Raw genomic sequence first — 25,463 nt, 5'->3', positions numbered from 1 at the left:
GTGGGAGTGAGGGGAGAGGAGGGAGTGAGGGGAGAGAGTGGGAGGGGGAGAGAGAGGGAGAGGGAGTGAGGGGAAGAGGGAGGGAGAGGGAGGGGGAGAGGGAGGGAGGGAGGGAGAGGGAGAGAGAGAGAAAGATTGAGATTGACAGCCCTGTCCTTGAGTTTTAGGGGACAGGGGAAGCGAAGGACTTTCTGGAGTTCGGACATGAGCGACCCCTAAGGCACACAGGGCATAGATACCAGAATCAGAAACGGGAAGTTAAAGGAGTTTATTGATGAGTTTCCAACTTTTTCTACATTCCCCACAGACCACACTAGGGAGTTTGCAGGTTAAGTAAATCTGTGCATAGTGGGAAGAGAAATTATACGGGGGTTGGGGGTGGGGGGGGGGTGGAAGTTAAAAAGAAAATTCACAAAAAAAAAAAAAGTATGTGAGTGAGTGAGTGGGAGGGAGGGAAAAAAATACAACACAGGTTTATCAGAACGTCGAGAGTTGTTTTTCTGAAAAAGAAAAATGGCCGTGAGGATTAACACCAACTATACAGGCATTACAAAGACATGATGGTTAATGGAGCGATTCTTTTTTGACACTGTCTCGGTGCCTGGCGGTTCCTTCCTCTTCCGTTTCTCACACAATAATTCCTCCCTGTGGCGCGTAACGCTGAACACAATGGCGACCAACGTTTGTGGGTTCATTCTTCTTTTCGCTTCTCCAGATGCCTGGCCTTTTTTTTTTTTCCCCAAGGCAGGACAACGGCTCTGTTTAAGTACACATGCCTCCAGCCTCAGCCAACTTCCCTCAGGAAGACCCATCAGCCTTCCAAACCTCTAATGATCATGAGTTACCCTGAATGGAGGAGGAGGAGGACGGGTGGGGGGGGCGGCACACATTAACAAGAAAGATTCGCTTAATATTAGGCAAGGCTAAAAAGGGAGAAGTTATGCTGAAAGGGAAGGGCTGAATCCGAACGTCAAAAGCTTCCAACTCTATAGCAGGACAGGATTCAAGAAAAGCAAGGCAAGTGCGCAATCCTAATCTGCTCAAATTCCCGACCAAATAATTCCACTACGAAGATCCTAAAACGAGAGAGCAATTTCCCGCCTAGTCTTTTAGAGAGGTGTAGATTTTTTGGGGGGAAACCAAAGCCACACAGCAGCAGAATTTGTACAGGTCACTGGCATCGAAGAATGCATTTAAGTTTTCCATAATCTTTTATGAAGTTTGTTTTCTCCAAAATCCGGGTAGGTAGGTAGGTAGGTAGGTAGGTAGGTAAGTAGGTAGGTAGGTAGGTAGGTAGGTAGGTAGGTAGGAAGGAAGGAAGGAAGGAAGGAAGGAAGGAAGGAAGGAAGGAAGGAAGGAAGGAAGGAAGGAAGGAAGGAAGGAATTTTGCAACCCTGCAAGCCAGAATGACCGAAGAGCCACTAAATTATTTCTTTATACAATGTGGTTGGTACAAATTACCCTGGAATATGCAAGCAGAGAATCAGAAATAAAACAATTGTTTCTCCTGTATACTGAGAGCTTGTTATTAGACAATACAACAGCATTGGGATTTCTCATTAGATTAGGTTTCTTAAAAAAGGAAAAAAATTACATCTCAAATATCTGCCATAGATCCATTTTCCCATTTATGCTTTATATATCATATATTGTTATATTACCATTTCCTCGCCCGTTTAAAAGAATGGAAATTGAAATTCTACAGTAGTAATTTAAGTCTTAAATGACCCAGGAACTCTGAATGTAAGGTGAAGTCCTCTTCAAACAACAGTTGGTCAGTAGTTGATCCAAAACAATGGACTATTTTGGCCCTTTCTCCCCTAAACATCTGCTGGTCAGGGATGCAACCGTTTCAAAACCCTTTAAATCTGCATCTGCTCCAGATATTTGTATGTTGGGTTCTCATAGCCATGGTTCTGCATCTTGTTCAGATGCCTTTCTTCTGGAGTTAACATTGGGTCAACCTTTATGGGGGGGAAAAAGAAGAAGAAGAAGCAGCTATCAATCAGCCAAGAGATTATTTTGAGTAGCAAAGAGTCTTTCTAGTGCAATGATCACCAACCGGTGGTCCATGGACCACTGGTGGTCTGCGAGAAAATTTTGGTGGTCCGCAGAAAAATTATTTGCATTTTTTTATATTGTACTAAATCAGGGGTCCTCAAACTACGGCCCCTGGGATGGATACATGCAATGAACTGTTGCTGCAGAGTGTCTCCCCCTTCGGGGTCTTTTTGTGTGGGTCGGAGGGGGGCAGTAATTCCAACTTGGGGTCTGCTTCAGCCTCCTGGTGCAGGGCTTTGGGCAAAGGCTGAGGGAAGTGCTGCTGGTGGCGAAGAGCTGGAGGGCCTTGTTCCAGTGGGACTGCATCATGGCCTGGAACTGGCTAACCATCTCAGCCCGCTGAGCCTCCAGGTGCCGATACCTGGCCTTGCACTCCCGCAGGTCTTCCCTCTGCTTGGAAAGCCTATGCTCATAGTCCTCAGTGAGGTGCTTCTACTGAGCCTCCTTCTCGGTCAGATCCAATTTGAACTGAGCTGTTTTGCCAACTCTTTCTTGTGGCGGCTGCTTAGCTCCAACAACTGCTTCCTGTTGGGGCCCTAAGGAGCCCGGGCGGGCAGGCAAGAAGTGGCTGGGAGGTGAGAGACCGGCGAGGTGCCCCTCAATGTGAATGACATTGAGTTGGCCACACCCACCCAGTCACATGCCCACCTAACCACGCCCACCCAGCCAGACATTAAGCAGATCATATTAGTGGTCCACGGGATTTAAAATTATGAATTTCGTGGTCCCTGAGGTCCGAAAGGTTGGGGAACCCTGTTCTAGTGGTATCAATACAAGAGAATATTTGTAGCTCAGGGTTGTAGAGCCCTTGATGCTCTCTGGGCTTGGCGATTATCTTGCAGATGTTTCATTACCCAAACTAGGTAATATCTTCAGAGCGCTATCCTAGTTGTGTTATGAAACATCTGCAGGAAAACCACCCAGTTCTTTATATAACAGCACCAGGCTTTGGAGGTTAACTCACAAGAGCTTTAGCATCCATAACCCAAAAGGAAGTATAACCTTAATGCTGGTTCACCTGCCTTTGCATACGGATGCTAGACTAATTAAAGGAATGATTCAAAGTAGTAATTTCTAGTCTGACTCCTGTTGCTCAGAGTTTCCAACAGGCTCCGTACTGTGTGGGGACCAAAATATTTTTAGGGGTTTCATGTTGAAAATTCATTTCCCAGCCCGAATGTTTGAAAAGAAGTGCCTTGAGAATCATGTAATTCTCCAGCAACGATTCTAGTCGTTCTCTCCACCAGTTTGGCTCTGCTCTACCTCAGGGTTCACGGCATGGTGCCTCTAGGGCCCCTCTCACCTCTACAATCCCATGGCTGATGGTTCCATACTGCCTCTTCCTCAGCATCACCAAGCTTATGACTATAACCGTAGCTATGGCAACTGCTATCACCAGAAGGCCGATGAGAGCGCTGCTGCTGAAGCTGAAGTCATCGCGCATAGAACGGTCAGTTTTCTACAAGAGGGAGAAGAGGAGAACGGGGAGAGGTTGAAGCATGGAAACCTACACCGGTAAACACGCGCTTGAGTGTTTACAGCCTGTTTTAGTACCGCCACAAACACGTGATACAACAGGTGTTATTCCTGCTTCTGAGAGAATTCCGTCACTCAATCCAGGTAAGTCGTCAGCGTACGGCCCCAACTGAGACCCGCATTTACGTTGCCAAGGGAGTTTTGCCCCGTTTAGTGACTCACTGCAGTTGACAAGAGTTGGAAGGGACCTTGTAGGTCAGGGGGTGTCCAAACTTGACCCCTTTGAAGAGTGGTGGACTTCAACTCCAAGAATTCCCCAGCCAGCATGAGCTATAAATATGAGCAAGTTGCTGGCTGGGGAATCCTGGGAGTTGAAGTCCACCACGCTTCAAGGGGCCAAGGTTGGACATCCCTGTTGTAGGTCATCTAGTCCAGGGGTCTTTAACCTTAGCAACTTTTAAGACCTGTGGACTTCAACTCCCAGGATTCCATCTGTGAGGTTGAAGGCGACAGGTCTTAAAACTTGCCAAGGTTGGACACCCTTGGGACTTGAGCAAGAACTCCTAAACTTTTTGCCATCACATCTCCCTTTCCTCTAACCCAGTGGTTCTCAACCTTTATAGTGCTGCGACCCCTTTAATACAATTCCCCACAATGTGGTGACCCCAACCGTAAAATTATTTTCGTTTTGAATTTATCGCGCCTGAAGCCGTATTGGCTAGCGATCTGAACTGCCAGCGATTGCCTTGAGGACGGAGGCATTAAAGCGGAGACTCCTCCCTTATTAAGTTTATCGCGCCTGAAGCCAGATTAGGCTAGCGATTGGGAGTGATTGCAGCTGGCTTGAGAGGGAGACATCAGAGCAAAGTTTTCTCTCTTTTTTAATTCATCGTGCCTGAAGTCGAATTCGGCTAGCGATTTGAAGAGCCTGCAGCTGGCTGGTGGAGTCAACCATTGGAGCGCGATTCTTTGACTCGCAAGTATACTTCCCATATTTCCGATGGTCTTAGGCGACCCCTGGCAAATCGTCATTCGACCCCCAACGGGGTCGCGACCCACAGGTTGAGAACCGCTGCTCTAACCTGAATGTGCATACCTCCCTTAAAAATCCAAACACTCAACATGAGCAATGAAAATCATACAATGAAACTTTGGGAAAAGTGGCTTTACTGTAGCAATGTAACTTGAAAGGTTCTTCCTGCCTCTGTCTGTACCTTCCCCAAGGAGATCCACCTCAGAGTCTGAGAAGCCCTGGGGGTAGAAGATGCTGGTTTGGTGGTGGCCGTGCATAAATAGCAAAGGTGGGACCTTTGGCTAACCTCAACCCGTCTAAGTACGAGTCAGTTGCCAAGGGTCAGGATTTTGATCACCTGGCCCATGGGGACGCTGCAACGGTCGTTAAGTGTGAAAAACCGTCACAAGTCACTTTCCCCCCCCCCCAATGCCGTTGTAACTTCGAATAGTCACTGTTGTAAGTCGAGGATTACCTGTAGTGGGAATCTTGGCCCTCTCAACCAAGCTATAGCAGAAGCAACCCCAGAACCCAGAATGGGTGACCTAGCACAGGGGTCTCCAACCTTGGCAACTTTAAGACTTGTGGACTTCAACTCCCAGAGTTCCTCAGCCAGCAAAGCTGGCTGAGGCACTCTGGGAGTTAAAGTCCACAAGTCTTAAAGTTGCCAAGGTTGGAGACCCCTGATCTAGTCCAACCCCCCATTCAAACAGGAGACCCTACACCATTTCTGACAGATGGCAGTCCAGTCTCTTCTTGAAAGCTTCCAGGGATGAAGCTCCCACAACTTCTGAAGGCAACTTCTGTTCCATTGGTGGATTGGTCTCACTGTCAGGAAATTCCTCCTTATGTCTACGTCGTTAGATTAGTAACATGGCTGTTCAGTGAATCTGCTTTCCCCATTGATTTTGCTTGCCAGAAGGTCGCCAAAGGGTCACTAAATAAACCGTTGTAAGTCAAGGACTACCTACAGTTCTTAAAAGTTTTATTTAACATTCATATCCAATAACCTACAGTTCTTTACAACATCCGATATCCTTCTGGAGAAAAAGAGTGTCAACTCTCAAAACGACTCTAGCTGAAGCCGTATTTGTCTTGCTTTGTTTCTTACTTGCCATACTTCGGGGACAGGGAGGATGGGACGATACTTATGGAATGTAGAATGTTTTCCTCCAGACATAACAATGATAAGGCTCCTGAGAACCAAGGCCAAAATCAACGTCAACCCTGAAGCTGGCTGAACTTGGCCCATTTTCCTTTTTGTAATTTCCTAGGGAGGTTTTCTTCTCACCGCTTCAGGACTGACAAAGCCTGGAGCGAAGGAGCCAGGGAGTAGAGATTAGCCTAAATAAAATTCTTTCCCCTGGCAATCAAGGACTTTGGTGCAGGTGTTCAAATGGTGGAGACAATGGTTGGGGAAGTGACGAAGTTTGACTTTTTAATTGGGGTGAAAAACCCGGGGAGCACTTAAGAGCTGGTTTTTCACCAGGATCATACCAATTGGATATGTCCCAAATAAAATATTCCTTGGAGGAATTGCCTACCTCAGAGTTCTTATTAAATGGCAGATGTGTTACTTGGAACCCTGACATTGTGTCCTAGCAATGGCAGGTGGGAGTGCTGAGAAGTTTGTCACCTGCTTGGTTGGCTAACGTGACATGTCACAAACAAGGGGTGTGTGTGTGTGGACAGTATCTATTCTTTAATTATTCCAAAAAAATGCGGGAATTATTCACTGTTGGTTTCACCTTTGACCGTGCCGATACGATGTACCCAATAAACCGGATTTTTGAAGAAGCCAAGGCCTCAAAGAGTCTTGAATTGGTTGGGAGCATTACTCGGAACCATGACATTAAACCAACACTGAATAATTTCTGTTTTTGGTATAATTGAGGAATAGACACTGTCCATGACAAAGGGTTTCACAAAGAGGTATATGTGGTTCCCTCTAACACAGGAGTGTCAAACTCGGTTTCATTGAGGGCCGCATCGGGGTTGTGCTTGACTTTGGGGCGGTGCAGGGGGCATGGCCAGTTCAACGTCACTCATGGAGGCTCCATTTTTGGCCGTGACAACCTCCTGCAGCCCTCTGCCAGCAAAAATGGGGCTGTTTTTGCTGGCAGAGGGCTGTAAGCTGTTGCTGCTGAAAATGGAGCCTGGGCAGGCCGCACATACCCTCCCCGAGCTCCATTTTCACTGGCAGAGGGTTGCAAGAAGCCATCGCGGCTGAAAACAGAGCCCTTCCCGAGCTCCGTTTTCGCTGCAGAGACACCGCGGGCCAGTCCTTCACTGTTTTCAGGGTGGGCCAGATCTAAGCACCCCCGCGGGTGGTTCTGGCCCGCGGGCCTTGAGTTTGACACCTCCGCTCTAAGAGTAAATCTATGTTGATAGCACTAGACATACCGGAATGTCATCCACCAGCCCACCAACTCGTTCAGGATTGAAAATCAGTTCCTTCACATCGAGCGTCTCATCAATCACCTGAAAAGAATCACGGGAGAGAGAGAGAATTTTACGAGGTGCTCACAACGGCAGGAGCCATAATACTTTGCATTTCTATGGAGTTCCGCCAGCGAGTGCTATTTCTGCAAGCACGTACGTTATCTTCAAGGGAACATCTTTCTTTTCTTTTTTCTATAAAGTTTTTTATTTTTCTGATCTCCGCTTGCCAATTTCATGCGTTTAGCAAAATCCCGAAAAGCTTACAAAACTTGGCGGTTGCAGGCACAAGTTTTCCCACGCAAATTTCCGCGCAAAGTGGCCTACCACGTTCTCATCCAGTTTGCTCTTGCTGTTAATCACTTTTTCTTCTGCTCCGATCAGCCCGTCCAGATCCACCAGGCCAGACCCTGAGCGGAAAGAAATTAGGCGTGACATAAATAAATAAATAAATAAATAAATAAATAAATAAATAAATAAATAAATAAATACAGAGATCCAGCCACAGCAAAACAAAACAAAAAAAAGTTTGTCACAATATGCATCTACATGAATTGCAAGTTCCGTTTTCTTGATGCGCATGTCACGGGGATGCCAAATGTTAGACTAGAGAAAACGAAGAATGGACAATGGCGAAGGGATTGTTGAGCAGGTTACATGATGAAAATGAGAGGCTACCTAGAAGGTTCAAGGATATATCTTGTTTCTTACTAACTAGCAACAGTCCAAATTGATTTTTCTGTACATGTTGTACTTTCTTCTCCCGTTTTACGACTCTCATCCCTTAAGTAATTCGGGGTAGAGTAGGGGCGACTGGATGGAGCTGAGCGCTTACTGGCCAGATGCCCTTCCTGACACCACATGGAGTTCGCAGCAGTATTTTTTTCTTTGCACCCGGGGAGAGTGAAATATCCGCTTCTATTAGGATTGAACTCTCAACCTTCTGAATGGGAGGAGAATAACTTCACTGCTAGGCCACCAGACACAGATAGTCGTCCCTTTATGACCAGTTCCTTAGCAACTGTACAACCAGTCCTTAGCAACTGTTTGAAGTTACAGAGGATCCCTCAAAAGGTATTTATGTCCTGATTTTGAAGTTCTAACCACTGCAACTCTCCTAGTCACTGGAAATGCATTTTAGGCCTCAACCGCTGTTTGCAGTGAACCACAATCAGATGGCTTTGTTTTTTGACGTTTTTTGCCGATTTCTGGTGTTTACTTCCGGTCTCTGGCAAAAAAAACCCAACCAGCTCACTGGAAAAAACAGAGTTGCTTAATGACTGCTGTGTTCACTTAACAATCGTCTGCTTAATGATCCAAACAAAAAAAGGTCGTAAAATCAGCCATGGTCTTGCGTTGACTGTCAGGCGCAAAAGATCAGGTCGACATATGAAGGTTTAATTAAACTGGTTTATTGCTAATGCTACCGCACAGGAATAGCCTCAACTAAAGGTTTAGCACCTGCTTGGATTTTGACTAAGGACCAACGGAATTCAAGAGAAGTTGGACTTAGTTCACTTGTAGCTATGTAGGGATCCTAGGCTGATCTCTCTTTTGACTCCGGCCCCCAGGTTCTGCCACTCCTTCTCCTATAGCGATCCAATTAACAACTCAATTGAGGTCTTAAGTCAAGGACCACCTGGCCCAATCCTTTGGAGTGGTCCTTTGCTGTGTTCACAGCAGTACCAGCCCTTTAGGTGCCCTGCAATATCAGCCTATCTGAAGAACAAGGCTGGAAGCCATTCTAAAAATTGCTCCTTGCTGGAGAAGCTTAATTTGTTTTCTCTCTGGACGGCTGAATAAAATCCTGAATCGGTTTCACAGGAGGAGAGAACGAAGTTCCAGATGTCAGTCAATTATGCAACACTGAAGCTCTATAGGTGGTTATGGGGGAACCAAACCTCCACAATTAATTCAAGATGAATAGCAGAAGAAGTTGGTGCTATCTTCAAACCATCCCAGATTTTCAGAGTCCTGAATATCAAATTGTTTGCTCCATCTAATTCGGAGTCTCTCTCTCTCTCTCTCTCTCTCTCTCTCTCTCTCTGTGTGTGTGTGTGTGGGTGTGTGTGTTTTTCTCTCCAGGCAGTTTCAAGAGTCAACACAGATTGAAGGCATCAATCAGTCAATATCTATTAGACGTAATGCTGTCTTTGGGAGCATGTTCCCACCCCATTCGTTTTAATTATTTTAAAGTCTCAAGGACATCTGCTTTTACTGCTTATCCTTTTAAAATCTCTTTAAAAGTCTCTAAACACACTCTTTTGGATTCCAAACATATTCAGAATTTTGCCCAGCTTGCTTTCCAAGGCTGCCATAAACCACATTTCCCGCACACCCCAAAGTCAAATGACTCCCAGCTTCCAAAAGAAGAAAATACACCCAGGCCATCAACCAATGATCAATCCTCAGCATTCAGCTTTATCTGCTTGTTGCAAAGACTCTAAATGGGCACCGTTAGGCCAGCTTACCAGCCTTAATTGGACTGGTGCTCAAGAGGGAAAGCTCTTAGAAACCGTGTGCAGGCCAAGAAAGAAACAGCAGTAAGCTATAAAGAAATCCGGGGGTGGGGGGGGGGAAGCAAAGAAGAAATAGCTTTTTACCATTTTAGCTAAAGAAATATCCTTCTTGCCGTGACCAGCCAGTTGGATGGAATTACTTCCAGTTTTTTACGAGAGAGAAATAAGACGGGTTTCGCAGAAAAAAACACTGCATTTGTCTTTTAATAATTTGGAATTTTGTAATTAATCCTGAAGCAAATAATGAGCTGACTGATGTTGCTTTTTAATCTTAATAGATTTCTCAGGGCTGTGTTGTGGTCCGCCAGCAGCCTGCGGAGCTGGTAACGGAATCGGACAGCGCTGAGGCTGAGGAAGAGCATGGGTTAGTCCTGGAGGCTGGGGAAGACCTGGATGAAGGCTCTGCATCGGAGGCAGAGGTGGGGCCAGGGGCTATTGGGGAGTGAGGTGCGGACTCAGAGCCTCCAGAGGCTGACAGTAGTGAGGCAGAGGAACAGGAGGAGCCTGTTCCTAATGCACACATGAGAAGAGCTGCCAGAAGGCAAGAGCAGCTAAAGCAAAGAGGACAACTCGGGAGTAGGGCCAAGAGATGATTGGCCCCTCCCATAAGGCTTAAAAGACCAGAAATGGCTTTTGGGCTCTTTGCCGGAAAACAACGTTGGTAGCTTTGTCTTGCTGCATTTGTACTAGTGTCTTCTGAACTTTTGCCAAGAAAGGCCTTAGGCAGTTTGCCTAATTGGACCAAGGCTGGTGATAGAACTGAGGAATTGTGTTGGGAGGAATTTGCTTTAATTTAGTTGAACTACGCTGAGAATGAAGTAATTCTCAGCTGTTCGAATAAAGTTTGTTTTTACACTGACTGAGTTTCCTACCATCTACTTGAGCCTGGGTCACAACAGGCTGCCCTAAGTTTCTCGCAAGTTAAATAAGTTACAAATTTTACATCCGTGGCTGTTAGAATCAAAAACGACTTTACAACCATGTTTCGGCAGATTCTCCACGAGAGTCAAATCGGTGATTTCTGACTGGGAACTCAAATCATATTTGGAAGATTTAACTTCACCTTAGCTAGGTTGTTGCACCTTTTGTTATGAAAACATCCACCTGACGTAGTACTCCAACTAGTAAAATCAGAAGTAAAACCAACCAGTAAAATAATAAGAGGGTTGGTAAGAAAACGTTGCCGCTTACAGCACCGTCAAGAATTGGAGACTGCAGGTCGGCGTTTTCGTACCTCTCGTCCTCACTATTGTGAACATTATGCTAATTGTGCTAATACTAATTGTACTAACTATAATTCATTCACTATTTGGGAATTATAATCCATGCAAACCAATGGGTGGGGGAAGCCTGACACACGTCTAATTCCAGAGATCCTTTAATAGGCTGTGGGTGATTTTTTTTTTAAATCTACCGTACAAATATTTTGACAAATAACAAGTGAACTTCCTGAAGAGCTTTTTCATGGTAGAATATTAATCATGCTCTCTGACAGGTTGAAGATCTTACTCCATGAAGTCCAGCATCGTCCTTTCAAATAACAGCTAATGCTTTTTAAAAAATGATTTTTATTAAATTTCCAAAACATGAATAAAAAAGTAAGACAAGCGGAGGGGAATAAAGTAGGAAAAGAGACCAAAAAAAAAGTGCAAAAGAAAAAAAAGGAAAGAGAAAAAGTGCAAAGAAAAAGGAAAAAAAGCAAAGAAAAAAAAATTAGAAGACTGGCTTCCGATTCTCTTTTGGTAGAGAAAATATCTGGGATACAGATGAAAAAATACATCCGATTCTTATTCTAAAATTGACAAGATTCTACATTACTTCTATAATCCCATATAATAATGTCTAATACCTCTCACACGTTTGCCCATATCCATTCCAAGTTAGTTTGTATAGATTTACATAATTCTAACGGAGGTTAGAATTATGCCCAAGCTTAACAGATTTTTTTTCCCCCTTCGGGAGGAGTTCTAAATATCAGCCCTGTTTAAATCCTTCTTATAAACACCATTCTAACAAAGTTTATCCCATGGCAAAGAGGAAAAACGCTGCTTGCAATAAAATCAGCATTTTAATCTTGAAACTGCACATATCATCTGCTCGAAGCCAATTCAGCCGGCCATCTATATCACCTGATCCCAAATAGCTGCTTCAGAACTTCAGAAGGCTCTAATCACTATTTAATTACTTATATATATATATCATCAGCCTAATGAAATTTATCCTGATCATAATGTATGATGATTCACTAAATAGTTCAGGGGCCACCAAATTGACTCCTATGCCATCAGGGACAGCAGCTAATGCAACCTTGTCTAGATAAGCAGGGAGGGAGGGGAGGGAAGTGAAGCTGAAGTTATGAAACACAAAATTAAAAGGGATTAAAATCCACTCAAAACAGGGAAGGGTATGATAGAGAGCGCATTTAAAAGGGATCAGGGTGGAAACCAACCTTTTTTCACTGGATGGTACAATTCCGGCTGAGAATCTATAGCAGGAGGGAAAAACAAGAACAAAAACAAAAGAAATAGCAGAGAGAAAGGAGATTAGGAGGGGAGAAAAGAAAAAAAAAGGAAAGAGAAAAAGTGCAAAGAAAAAGGAAAAAAAGCAAAGAAAAAAAAATTAGAAGACTGGCTTCCGATTCTCTTTTGGTAGAGAAAATATCTGGGATACAGATGAAAAAATACATCCGATTCTTATTCTAAAATTGACAAGATTCTACATTACTTCTATAATCCCATATAATAATGTCTAATACCTCTCACACGTTTGCCCATATCCATTCCAAGTTAGTTTGTATAGATTTACATAATTCTAACGGAGGTTAGAATTATGCCCAAGCTTACAGATTTTTTCCCCCTTCGGGAGGAGTTCTAAATATCAGCCCTGTTTAAATCCTTCTTATAAACACCATTCTAACAAAGTTTATCCCATGGCAAAGAGGAAAAACGCTGCTTGCAATAAAATCAGCATTTTAATCTTGAAACTGCACATATCATCTGCTCGAAGCCAATTCAGCCGGCCATCTATATCACCTGATCCCAAATAGCTGCTTCAGAACTTCAGAAGGCTCTAATCACTATTTAATTACTTATATATATATCATCAGCCTAATGAAATTTATCCTGATCATAATGTATGATTCACTAAATAGTTCAGGGGCCACCAAATTGACTCCTATGCCATCAGGGACAGCAGCTAATGCAACCTTGTCTAGATAAGCAGGAGGGAGGGAGGGAAGTGAAGCTGAAGTTATGAAACACAAAATTAAAAGGGATTAAAATCCACTCAAAACGGGGAAGGGTATGATAGAGAGCGCATTTAAAAGGGATCAGGGTGGAAACCAACCTTTTTTCACTGGATGGTACAATTCCGGCTGAGAATCTATAGCAGGAGGGAAAAACAAGAACAAAAACAAAAGAAATAGCAGAGAGAAAGGAGATTAGGAGGGGAGAAAAGAAAAAAAAAAGGCTCGTGTGCAATTTCTGATTCAGATACTGGAGAACATTTTTACATCAGAGATTAAATGCAGGTTCGGACTTCTTTTCTGCCATCCCAATTTTATGAACCCCAGGAAACTAGGAAAATATATTTATAATAATCTCGTAACACACGGGGTGTCAAACCCGCGATGTCATGTTGTCGTCACATGACATATCTTGACTTCCCCCTTCGCTAAACCGGGGTGGGCGTGGCCAATGTGTGACGCATCCGGCCCGCGGGCCGCGAGTTTGACACCCCTGTTTATAACACAATCAGCACACAAAACTGAATTCTCACCATGAGTGTGGGAAGGCCAGCTAGACATAGTACAAATACGGCTCATAAGAGAACAGGCGACTTGCATCAATCAAGCCAGATTGCTAAACTCAAAACATCTCAATCACCAAGTGGTCCTTCATCAGAAATTACTCTGAAAAGCTCTGGCAAAAAACAAAAAAGGCTTATCCAGAGCAAAGCTGAGACCAAATTTATTCTATTCAAGTAGCTTGGCTCTGATGGGTTCAGGCCAGATACAGTACAGCGCTATAGTTTTGACGTACCTTCACTTTTGGAAGCAGCTGGGAAAGTTTTCACCTGGAATGGACGGAAAGGTTTACCATCAAAGAGGGGAGATTCTTCGCTTTCTTCGGAGCTCACGTGCACATCCACCGGGGATTCAGAAATGGAAGAAGTAAACTGGTCCATATCGGTTCGCTGTTCTTGAAGGAGCTCATCTGTAAGAGACAAAGGGGAAATCTTGGTAGTGCCAAATAATTGCAGAATCATGGGGTTGGAAGGAAACTTTCTAATCAAACACATCTGTACAGGACAGAAATCACCATATCATCACAAATTTACTTAGTTTTAGTTTTAAATTTAGAGGCTGTCTGACTTCAAATGACTCCAGATGGCTGACAATTAAATAGCTTTCAATAAATTTCAATAAGATTTAAATAAAATCTCCAGTAATGGAGCATCCACAGCTCCAGGAAAAATTCATAGCTAGCTCCTTCCTTCCTTCCTTCCTTCCTTCCTTCCTTCCTTCCTTCCTTCCTTCCTTCCTTCCTTCCTTCCTTCCTTCCTTCCTTCCTTCCTTCCTTCCTCCCTTCCTTCTCCTTCCCTCCTCCCTTGCTCTGATGTCTCCCTCTCAAGCCAGCTGCAATCACTCCCAATTGCTAGTCTAATCTGGCTTCAGGCGTGATAAACTTAATAGGGGAGGAGTCTCCGCTTTAATCCCTCCCTCCTCAAGGCAATCGCAAGCAGTTCAGATCGCTAGCCAATACGGCTTCAGGCACAATAAATTCAAAATGAAATCAATTTTACGGTTGGGGGTCGCTACATCATGGGGAATTGTATTAAAGGGGTCGCAGCACTATAAAGGTTGAGAACCACTGTATTAGGTAATAAGTATAAGCATGGATTGGATACATAAAATAGATACAAATAGAAGAAACATTAAGACAGGGATGGTAGGCACGCTGGTGCACTTATGCACGCCCCTTACAGACCTCTTAGGAATGGGGTGAGGTCATCAGTAGCCAGTCTTAGGTTACAATTTTGGAGGGTTTGGGATAAAACCGCAGAGTTAGGTAGTGCATTCCAGGCATTGACCAGTCTGTTGCTGAAGTCGTATTTTCTGCAATCGAGTTTGGTGCGGTTTACCTTGTTTGTATCTATTGTGTGTTCTTATATTGTTGTGGTTGAAGCTGAAGTAGTCATTGACAGGTAGGACATTGTAGCAGATAATTTTATGACTTTCCTTCCTTCCCCCCTCCCTCTCCTTCCTTCCTATTGAATACTTTTCTTTTTAAGATGTTGCTTCCAAGGATTTTAATTCAACTTACTTGCCTTCATTATCCTTTCCAATCAATTAAGAATATTACTTTTCTTTCACTAAAAACAAACATGCAAAGGCTTGACAGGGCTGGGGAAGTGAACAAGAGCTCAAGAGCAAACCCAACCCCAGCTAATCTACTAAAAAGGATTGTGTCAAGAGGAGAATGGAGGCAAACAGGTAACAAACACGGAGAGAAGAGACCATTTCTAGCTCACGGCAGAACTGTGGAGTCCTTGGTGTTCTCTAAGCTGGGTTGTTTTCTTGGAGGCATTTCATTACCCAACTAGATAACATCATCAATGCTAAAAGGGAGTGGGGTTTGTGCTCTGTTTATCTTGTTTTGTCGATGTTGACGGGAGTGTTCTTGCTGGGTCCCTGATTTAGGCTGTTGTTTAAGGTTAGCCTGTTTGTTCCAAATTCCCAGTCAAGAAACCAGCACCAATGACTCCATAGGTCAAAAACACTCACCAATCTCACTCTGGATTTCTTCGGCCACGTATGGCACTTTGTACAGCAGGGACAAACTTTGATTCATCCTCTCCTCTATTACACGGAGGTGTGTCATCACCTTTCAACAGAGGGCAAAGTTCAAATAATGTAAAACAATATACAAAGTGGGTTAAGGCCCCATTTATATAGGCTGTATTAACATCTACGCCAACATCTTGGCGGCGGCATAATCCATATTCTGTAATGTTTGAATTCTTTTATGGTTTAATGTTTTTACGATGTTCGCCACCCAAAGTCACTGAGATGGGCAGCCATAGAAATTAAATCAATCAATCCTCATGGTTTTTAAGTGTTTTAGGACCCACGTTATAAATTATGTTTACATAAAAACATAATTCTCCCACAGAGAATTCTATCATACAGCTTTTATTTCGTTAATTTGAATCGTACTAAAGTCCATGGTCAAATTTTTAAACCAACAAAGGTAACAGATTCAGCTTGATTTGTTGGAGTGGGACTCCAGTTTAGTATGTGTTCTTATTATTTCATCAGCTCTGAAGATAGTATATTTTAATTTTCATTCATTGACATAAAATTTTGGCATAAAATTAAACATTGGTTGGAGGAAATCACATTACAAAAAACGGAATTTAAGCCAGAGCTTTTCTTATCAGGAATAATTAACCCCAAAATTGACAACTCTCCTCAATATCTAATACTACATATCTTAACGCCAGTAAGTACTACCGTTGCATACGGGTGGAAACAAAACAACGTACCAGTAGAGGAAATAGTAATTCAAAATTTTTTACAATGTGCAGAAATGGATAAAATGACAATGGAAATTAAGGAAAGGGAAGAGTTGGATTATTATAGCGTGTGGAACAAATTATATGAATGGTTAGAAAAAAGAAATCGAAACAAAAATTCAGAATGTTAAACTAATTGGGTCAAAATTAAGGATTGTAAATCACAAAATATTGTTAATCTTACAGTAATGACTATGTAAATAAATATAATTTAAATTTAAGTACTTGAATAATTGAACAAAAATAGAGAATATATATGCATGTCATACAGAAAGGTGTAACATAATATATAATATAATGTCATGTTTTTAATGTGTTTTTGTCTTTGTTGTATTTTTTCTTCTGTTTTTAAAAGTTAAAAGCTTAATAAAAATTATTTTTTTTAAAAAATAATTTTCATTCATTGATGTTTATCCACCATAAGGTTGATAATGTGTGTGTGTGTGTGTGTGTGTGTGTGGGCAAAGACAATGAGGTGTAGTAGACACATTACTGAGATTAATAGTTTTCTGCTTACAACAACTTTCCCTTTTTTAAGAACTGAAGACTCAGTTCTAGAGGTAGCAATGATAAACAGGTTTATGTGGAAGGGAAGCCTAATTTTCTTCTTTTTTAAGGTATTATCCTGAAATATTTTGTTTGCCCAGTTGAGTTCTGGGCTTTTAAGAACAGATATCTTCCAGACGAAGCAATAATTATTCTTTCAAAGAAGAGAAAGAAAACTTTCTAAAAATATGCTTTTGTCTCCAACCGCTGATCTGGGAACTGTGCTCAAGCTTTGATTACACAGAGTAACGTTTAACTTCACTGCGTAATAGAAGGACACAAAAGCAGAGTGGTATTTTCAAGGGATATTCAGGCCACAGGGAGTAACAGCCTATTAAAGAAAGAAACACTGACATTTTTTTTTTTCCTGAGAGATTTGCTGGGATGTAGACCTTAGGTGTGGTTTTCCTGACCACACAAATCAGATTCCTGTTTTTTTCTGAGCCACATAGCTCAAGGCCTTCCTATCTTAAAATTTATTATCGCTCTACGTCTGGCCAGCAAAAGCAGCCTCAGCTACTCTCAGATTGCTAAGGACTGATACTTATAGAGTGCGAAGGACTGGATGGCTGGAAAAAATAGAAATTCTTCCATTCCCCAACAGTTAAGTTAGAATTGAAGAAGCTACTCGGATAAGAAGTGAAATGTTTTCAAAGGAAAAAAAACCCAAGAAAGTCCAGTTTCCTTTGGGATAACCATGACCTGGACGGTTGAAAAAGCTCCATAGACATCTCCAGTAATAGCAATAGCACTTATACCTCAGAGGGGCCTCTGTGGCTCAGACTGCTAATGCAGTCTGTTATTAACAGCAACTGCTTGCAATTACTGCAGGTTCTAGTCCCACCAGGCCCAAGGTTGACTCAGCCTTCCATCCTTTATAAGATAGGTAAAATGAGGACCCAGATTGTTGGGGGCAATAAGTTGACTTTGTATATAAATATACAAATAGGATAAAGACTATTGCTAACATAGTGTAAGCCGCCCTGAGTCTTCGGAGAAGGGCGGGATATAAATGCAATTAAAAGTAAATAAATAAAAATACCGCTTCACAGTGCTTTACAGCCCTCTCTAAGGGTTTACAGCCTTCTCTAAGCAGTTTAAAGAATCAGCATTTTGCCCCCAACTATCTGGGTCCTCATTTTACCGTCCTCGGAAGGCTGGAAGGTTGAGTCAACCTTGAGCCTGGTGAAATTCGAACTGCCAAACTGTTGGTAATCAGCAGTCAGCAGAAGTAGCCTGGAGTACTGCCTTCTAACCGCTGCGCCACGACAGCTCCTAATAATTCCATTTCCAAGCATGTTCCCACTTTCAAAGAACATTCAGAGCAGAGGGAGTAACAGCCTATTAAAGAAAGAAACACTGACATATTTTTTTTTCCCTGAGAGATTTACTGGGATGTAGACCTTAGGTGTGGTTTCCTGACTACACAAACCAGATTCCTGTTTTCTCCTCAGCCATGCAGCTCAGCCTTCCTCTCTTAAATTTATTACCATTCTACATCTGGCCAGCAGACGGTGCTACGCATTCACAGAATATATAGACTTGACGGTAGTGGGGGGCGGTAGCAGTATGGGTAGCCATTCATTTAGGGACAACAGTACTGAAAAAAGTGACTTACAAGCAGATCCTAAAGCATATGACCACCGCTTAATGACTGCACAAGTCACTTAACAGCAGTGGCACACACACAAAAAAAATTGTAAGATTGGACATGACTTACTTAACAACCGCCTTGCTGGGTCAAAGTGCAGATTTACTGCATATCCTTTGAATTCTAAGGTACAGTTCATTGTGACATCTTAGCCATTGTAAAATTTGCACATTTAAGATGTAAAAAAAGGAACTGCAACAGAAGGGTCATCCCTTCCACAGAGAACAAATATTCTGAGGTTGTTGAAGAGGTTATCTGATTTTTTTAATTTTATTTTTACAAGCTTTTCGTCTCTTTTATTAGGGTGCAGTTGGGGGGGGTGACTGAATGAAACTGAGTGTTTACTGGCCGGATGCCCTTCCTGATGCCTATGGCGGGTTCACAGCAGATTTTTTTTCTCTTTGTGCCCCGATAAGAAAAAACATCTTCTGTTGCCTAGGATTGAACTCTCAACCTTCCGAGTGGGAGGAGAGCATCTTCGCCTCTAGGCCACCTCACTGCTCTAAAGACTGAAATATTTCAAATATTTTGCTTAATTCACACAAACCGAACTGGGACAGGCCCGGCGAACCTAGGCATGGGCTTATTAAAAAAAAAACAAACTGGCTAAAATGCGTCGGAGGAATTTTTTCGTACCTGTGATTTCATCTGAGCGGCCTTTTCCGGATCCACAGCCAAAACATGCTGGTAGTGATGGATTGTGTGGAGCCTGTCTTTGTTCTCAGCACGGATGTACCGTTTCAAGGCTTGGAGGATACGGTGGGGCTGCAAAAGGCAAATAAGATAGGTGATCCAGATTGTATTTTTTTTCCCCCTGTGGGAGACTGACCATCATTCTACCCTCTTCAATAAAGAGGAAGTCACTGCAAGCCAGACAAAACAAACCTAAGCAGTCCTAAGCTAAACTGAGGATGTATTTTTTTCCTACTGTGCTCTTTCACCACTCAGTGGGTCAGTGGCTCACAGGGGCTGAGGGTGAAAGACAGAATAGTTCTTGGCCCTGAAGTAGGAGAAATAGTAACCTGCAAGCAATAGGCAACAAGGAAAGACTTGGAAGTTGTCTTGCAGTTGATTTGCTTTTCATCTTTTGCGATGCTCCAGTCATTATGTTAATAGAGAACATCTCGAGTTAAATTTGGCACTTCTTGTCCAATTGCAAGGTGACGCCCATTGTGCTAAGGCTTGAAGGCTCCCTTTGCAGCATCTCCAATAATATCCCAAAGGTGCTTCTCCCCCCCCCCCACACACACCTGTTTGCACTCTGATTCAGGTGACTCTGAAGGATACAGATAAACCCCCAAGTAGCCTCAGCTACTCTCAAAATGCTAACGACCAACCCTTAAGAGTGCTAATGACCGGATGGACTGCAAAGAAAACAAACCCTTCCATTCCCCAACAGTTAAGATGGAACTGAAGAAGCTTCTTCAATGAGAAGCAAAATATTGTCAACGGAAAAAAAACCAAGAAAGTTCAGTCACCTTTTGGAAAAAGCATCTTTGGAATAACCATGACCCATACGATTGAGAAGCTCCATAGACATCATCATCATCATCTAATAACCCCATAATTCCTTGCGGGGTAGAGTTTGGGCAACTGAATGGAGCAGAGTGTTTACTGGCCGGATGCCCTTTCTGTTGCTAATGTGGAGTTCTATTCAGCAGATATAATCTCAACGTGTGCAGAGAAGAGAAATATCTGCCTCTACCTAGGATCAAACTCACAGCCTCCTGATTGTGAGGTGAGTGCTCCACCTCTAGGCCACTCGAAAATCCACAGACCTCTCCAGAAAGAATTCCACTCCTCCACCCCCAACCCTATTCCCATTTCTGACAGTGGGGTACGGTACCCGTGGGGGGTCGGACTGCAGAGCTACAAGGTAGTTTTCCAGGGCAACCCGATGGCGCTCATCCAACATAGCTTCTACGCGGGCCAGGTGAGTTTCCACAAGTTGCTGTTTTTCGCTAGCTGCTTCCTTCTCAAGGGACTTGGCCATTGTCTGGAATCTCTGAAGGAGGATGGTATGGAAAGAATCTTTATTAAGCTGGGGACAAAGAGATCTATTCCTTTCAACTCTAAATAGTTGCTTTTGGATCCATCGATTGCATAGTGCCTGTCCAATGACAGAACTTTGCTTTTGTTCTTTCTTAAGAAGTTCTGCTCTTTCTTAAGAAATTCAGAAGATACAGCTGTGAACTTCTTAGATCAGGGGCTGGCAATCTTAAACACTCAAAGAGCCATTTGGACCCGTTTCCCACAGAAAAGAAAACACCGGGAGCCACAAAACCTTTCCTGTGCCCGACTATTTCCTAAGCGGCCACAAAACTAGCATGTATAGTTGAATTAAAAGTTCTCTTTTCTTCTGAAGCTTTTCTTTTCTTGGATTTATACATTCATATTATTCATATAGTATGAATACTATACATAAAATACATAAATAAATTCAACCCTTGGCATTCCACACATCTTAAAATTGCCAAGGTCGGGAAAGACTGGCTTCAGACAACACATCCTTGGTCCAACATCTATTCAGTGAAAACAGAGTTTCCTAGCTTTAGTTTGCTTGTAAACGATTTCCGCAATGCCTCCTCCTGTTAGTTTATAAACTCTATTTCAATTCTGGGAATAAATCGACTCGTTCGCTCAGGGAGGTGCTGACTGACCTGCATCAGAGCCTGCCTCTCTGCCTTTGGCAGGTTCTTGGCTTGGATCTCTGCTTCTTCCCATTCCTTCTTCACCTAAGAGTTTGGAAAGATCAGAAAGATCTGGTTCAGGTTGACTTGCTTTTTTTTTTTATTTGAATTTTATATCCTGCCCTTCTCCGAAGACTCAGGGCGGCTTACATTGTGTAAGGCAATAGTCTCATCCTATTTGTATATTTATATACAAAGTCAACATATTGTCCCCCCAACAATCTGGGTCCTCATTTTACCTACCTTATAAAGGATGGAAGGCTGAGTCAACCTTGGGCCTGGTGGGACTCGAGCCTGCAGTAATTGCGGGCAGCTGTGTTTAATAACAGGCTTCTTACAGCCTGAGCCACACCGCTTGAATTCTATTCACTGCTTGAATAACGACCGTGTAGTGTGGCAAATGTCCAGGGGGCTTTTCATTGTAAAGATACCGAAGTGGGTTGCCATTTCCTTCTCCAGTGGATCACGTTTTGTCAGAGCTCTCTGCTATGACCCGTCCGTCTTAGGTGGCCCTGCATGGCATCGCTCACCGCTTCATTGAGCTACGCAAGCCCCTTTGCCACGACAAGGCACTAATCCATGAAGAAAATATTTTGGCCATCTAATGAGAAGGAAGGACCCACTGGAGAAGAGTCTAATGCTGGGAACGATGGAGGGCAAAAGAAGAAGAAGGGGACGACAGAGAACGAGATGGCTGGATGGAGTCACTGAAGCAGCAGGCATGAGCTTAAATGGACTCCAGAGGATGGTAGAGGACAGGAAGGCCTAGAGGAACGTTGTCCATGGGATCGCGATGGGTCGGACACGACTTCGCAACTAACAAGAAGTGTGGCAACTCCATTTCAGTATCCAAATACCCTTTTTTCCCCCCATAGAATTTCTAAAGCACGTTTCACAAAACCGAGTCAGAGGGATAAATTTAAGCTTGCAAACCAGCTTAGGAAGTTTGTGGCTTTTACTGCTAAAGAACATCCAAAAAAAAAAGTCCCAGCCCAGCAAAAAAGAAAATTGTTTTTTCTTTTAAAATCTTACACAATGTAAGCCGCCCTGAGTCTTCGGAGAAGGGCGGGATATAAATGTAAATTTTAAAAAAAATAATCGGCTCCACTAAAAAAAACCCACAAATGAAATCGATGGCAAGAATGCGGCAAGGGATTGAGGGCGGCCAAGGAGTCAAATGACAAGACGAGAGCTGAGGACTCACCCGATCCATGCGGTTACGATGTCGAATCTCCAGCTGTTCTTTGGCTTTCTGGAAACGGGCGTGTTCGTTGTCATCGGCGGGTGTTTCGAAGTAGACGTCGACGTCATCGGTAGGCAGAGGCGTTGGAGGAACTAGAAGAGGACGAAAGGGAGGGGCTCAGGGGTCTCAACTTTAAAGCTTTGCGGGCTGAGGAACTCTGGGAGTTGAAGTCCACAAGTCTTAAAGTGGCCAAGGTTGGAGACCCCCTGCGCTAGGTCACTCGTTCTCATTTCTGGAGTTGCTTCTGCTATAGCTTGGTCGAGAGGGCCAAGATTCCCACTACAGGCAGTTCTCGACTTACAACAGTGACCGAAGTTACAACGGTACTGTTAAAAAAAAGTGACTCGTGACCATTTTTCACACTTACAACCGCTGCAGCATCCCCGTGGGTCAGGCGATCAAAATTCCCACCCTTGGCAACCAACTCATACTTAGGACGGGTCGCGGGGTTCCCCTTTCGCAACCTCAACGGGAAAGCCAGACCCGCTTAACCCTCAAACTGAACTGCCGCCGCGATTTGCTTAACAACGGCGGCAAGAAAAGTCGTAAAAGGGAGCAGAAGTCCCATCGGTAAATGCCTCTTGCTGGGCTCAACTGAAGTCGTTAAGTCGAGGACTGCCTATAATCTGAGAAAAACCTTCCAACCTTCCTCTTTGGATCTCAAGCCAATCATCTGCCAGTTTTGTGAAAGCCCATTAAGTTGCAAGCTAAATGCGCTTTCTGGAGGGGGGGGAGAGAGAGAGGGGTGTCCCTTAGATCTTTCTCGCTCTCCAATGGTGGTCAATCTCAAAGATGGATCAGTTAACGGTAAGGATTGCTGACAAGGCAGCCCTCTTGCTTCCCCCCCCTAGATGGGCCCTGCTAAGGACTGCAAACGCACAGGGTAGCCAATAGAAAAACATCCCGCCCGCCTCATCCTCAAAAGGAAATGAAAGGGCTGGATTTGTTCTGACAGCTCGATCCTCACAAAATTTGGCATTTCGGGCTTTGCTTGTTCCGAACAAGCCTTACCGGGGTGATGGTGGACTAACACACACACACACACACACACGGGCACAAACAAAGGTGGTGCAGCAAGGCAAAAGAAGGCAGAACAAGGTTGTTGGGTTGTTTTTCTCCCAAAAGTGCTTTCTTCAAGAAGCAACTGGACTTTCTGGTTGTTATTGTTTTTTCTTTTGCAGCTGAAGAAGCTTCTTGTTCTGTCCCCCCACCTCAGTCTGGGAAGCACGAGAAAATGACTCAATTAGCCGGAAATTGAGTCCACAGCAGCTATCAGCTCTGGCAGCTACCCAGTGAGCGTCTGCCAAGGTTTTTCTGTTATCTTTCTTGATGCCGGCGTGTCAACCAGGAAATCAGGAATAAACAGCACTTCAGCTCAAGTTCTCTCTAGGCAGTTTGATTTGTTCGTCACGAAGCAGTATAGCAGCCCCTCCTGCTTTTATACCCTGTGGGGTGTGGCTCCGTGACTCAGCACTTTCTAGGCCTGCCCCAACCCTGCTTCTGTCGTTCCCACCTCTCTTGTCTACGAAACCTGGGGTCTAACCAGGACTGATTGTCCTCAGCTGGGTCTGGAAGCGTTTCCTGGGCAGGGGGAGATACAGGAGACAGAGGCCTCATCACCTCTTCCACCTGGCCTGCCTCTGGCTCCTGGAACTGAGCCAGGGAAGCCGGCCCTGCAGCAGGGAGCCCTGACGACCCTTCCTCCTCGCTCTCTAAGTCACTCTCTGGCAGGGGGACAGGCCCGGGAGGGGCTGGAGCCACAACACTTCTTGGATGAGAAGCGAAACGTCTTCAAGGAAAAAACCAGAAAGTCCAGTTGCCTCTTGAAAAAAGCACCTTTGGGACAACCATGACCTGGATGACTGAGAATCTCCATAGACAAGTTATTTTTTAAATGACAACTAGCCAATCGGTGTCATCCTTCCGGGAAGGTTCGGTGTGATTCCCTTACCCTTTTGCCCGCTTGTAATAGGTGCGCCTGGCGTGAAGTCATGCACGCTCAATTACTCTCAAATTCAGGGTAATTAGCATTAAGAACCACAAGGCTCTTCAGATTCCAGCCGAGAGCCCCCACTTCCCCCCCGTTTATTATGAAAGCCTACTTCAGCATCAAGATCAAAGTTCCTGCCTGGTGCACGTTTATAGCAATAGCACTTAGACTTATATATCGCTTTACACTCTCTAAACTCTCTAAGCGGTTTACAGAGTTCAGTCTATTGCCCCCAACAATCTGGGTCCTCATTTTACCCACCTCGGAAGGATGGAAGGCTGAGTCAACCTTGAGCCAGTGAGACTCGAACTGCAGGCAGCCGGCAGGCAGCAGAAGTAGCCTGCAGTATTGCAGTCTAACCACTGCGCCACCCTGGCCTTCCCTTCCCTTCCTTTCCTTTCCTTCCCACTTCCTCCCTTTCTTGTTTAGCACTTAGCAATAGCATTTAGACTTATATACTGGTTTACAGTGCTCTACAGACCTCTCTAAGCAGTTTACAGAAGCAGCCTATGGCCCCCAACAATCTAGGCCCTCATTTTACCTGCCTCGGAAAGGTGAAAGGCTGAGTCAACCTTGAGCCTGGTGAGATTCAAACTGCCAAATTGCAGGCAGCCGGCAGTCAGCAGAAGCAGCCTGCAGTACTGCAGTCTAACCACTGCACCACCACGCCTCCTTATGCCATCCGAATGCAAAGAGCAGTGGCTGGTGCTATTGGTCTGGTTGCCTTGCAGAGAGAGGCGTAGGGAAAGGGATGGGCTGCTTACCTTTTAGGGGGGAAAAAGGAAAGGAAATCCTGACTAGCTGTCCGTGTAATGGATTAGAATTTAATGGAAGAAGAGATGCAATACAAGTCCAGATGTCACAGATTAATCTGCACTCCCCCCTCCTTTTTTTTTTTTTTGTAGGTCAACTTATTCTGTTCAAATTGATCTGCTTGCAGGCGGAGGAAATGTTTGAGCACTGTATTCACAATAACGCACGGGGTACTTTGTGGACAATAATTTGGATGAGGGGCTCAAATGGTCATCTTGGCCTGGTGCTCTGAACCCACAATATTTGCATGCCAATGTGAAAAAGGGGCTAAGAGGAAATGAGACACCCTGCACATAAGAAGTAGCGTTCTCGCTCTGTGATCAGGAACACAAATTAAGATATTTTTGTAGATTGTGGCCCCAAATCGTTTGGGGACAAACGATAATTTTTTTTCTCCAAAACAGCCACAGTTTTTAATCTCATCCTTGCTTTCAATTCAATCCAATC

At 43.9% G+C, this 25,463-nt stretch overlaps 1 protein-coding gene across 4 annotated transcripts in view; it reads right to left on the bottom strand.

The window, feature by feature from the left end:
- Window positions 1–1,245: 1,245 nt before the first annotated feature.
- Window positions 1,246–25,463, bottom strand: part of APLP2 (amyloid beta precursor like protein 2) — a 71,745-nt gene continuing 47,527 nt past the window's right edge. For 2 of the 4 annotated variants that reach the window (XM_058194261.1, XM_058194259.1), the window contains 11 exons: window positions 22,175–22,305; window positions 20,941–21,015; window positions 20,127–20,285; window positions 18,917–19,045; window positions 15,293–15,392; window positions 13,548–13,721; window positions 12,853–12,888; window positions 7,316–7,398; window positions 6,953–7,030; window positions 3,365–3,520; window positions 1,246–1,964 (listed from right to left, as the gene is read on the bottom strand). In XM_058194261.1, coding sequence (XP_058050244.1) covers window positions 1,863–1,964; window positions 3,365–3,520; window positions 6,953–7,030; window positions 7,316–7,398; window positions 12,853–12,888; window positions 13,548–13,721; window positions 15,293–15,392; window positions 18,917–19,045; window positions 20,127–20,285; window positions 20,941–21,015; window positions 22,175–22,305 — 1,223 coding nt within the window. In that variant the 3' untranslated portion in view covers window positions 1,246–1,862. The remainder of the gene's footprint in view (window positions 1,965–3,364; window positions 3,521–6,952; window positions 7,031–7,315; window positions 7,399–12,852; window positions 12,889–13,547; window positions 13,722–15,292; window positions 15,393–18,916; window positions 19,046–20,126; window positions 20,286–20,940; window positions 21,016–22,174; window positions 22,306–25,463) is intronic. The other 2 variants (XM_058194262.1, XM_058194260.1) reach the window with 1 other exon arrangement.

The sequence above is a fragment of the Ahaetulla prasina genome, chromosome 9 (genome assembly GCF_028640845.1).
Source record: "Ahaetulla prasina isolate Xishuangbanna chromosome 9, ASM2864084v1, whole genome shotgun sequence".
NCBI classification, from domain to species: Eukaryota; Metazoa; Chordata; class Lepidosauria; order Squamata; family Colubridae; genus Ahaetulla; species Ahaetulla prasina.
The sequence above is the reverse complement of the archived record's forward strand: the minus strand, read 5'-3'. Positions and strand labels throughout refer to the sequence as shown.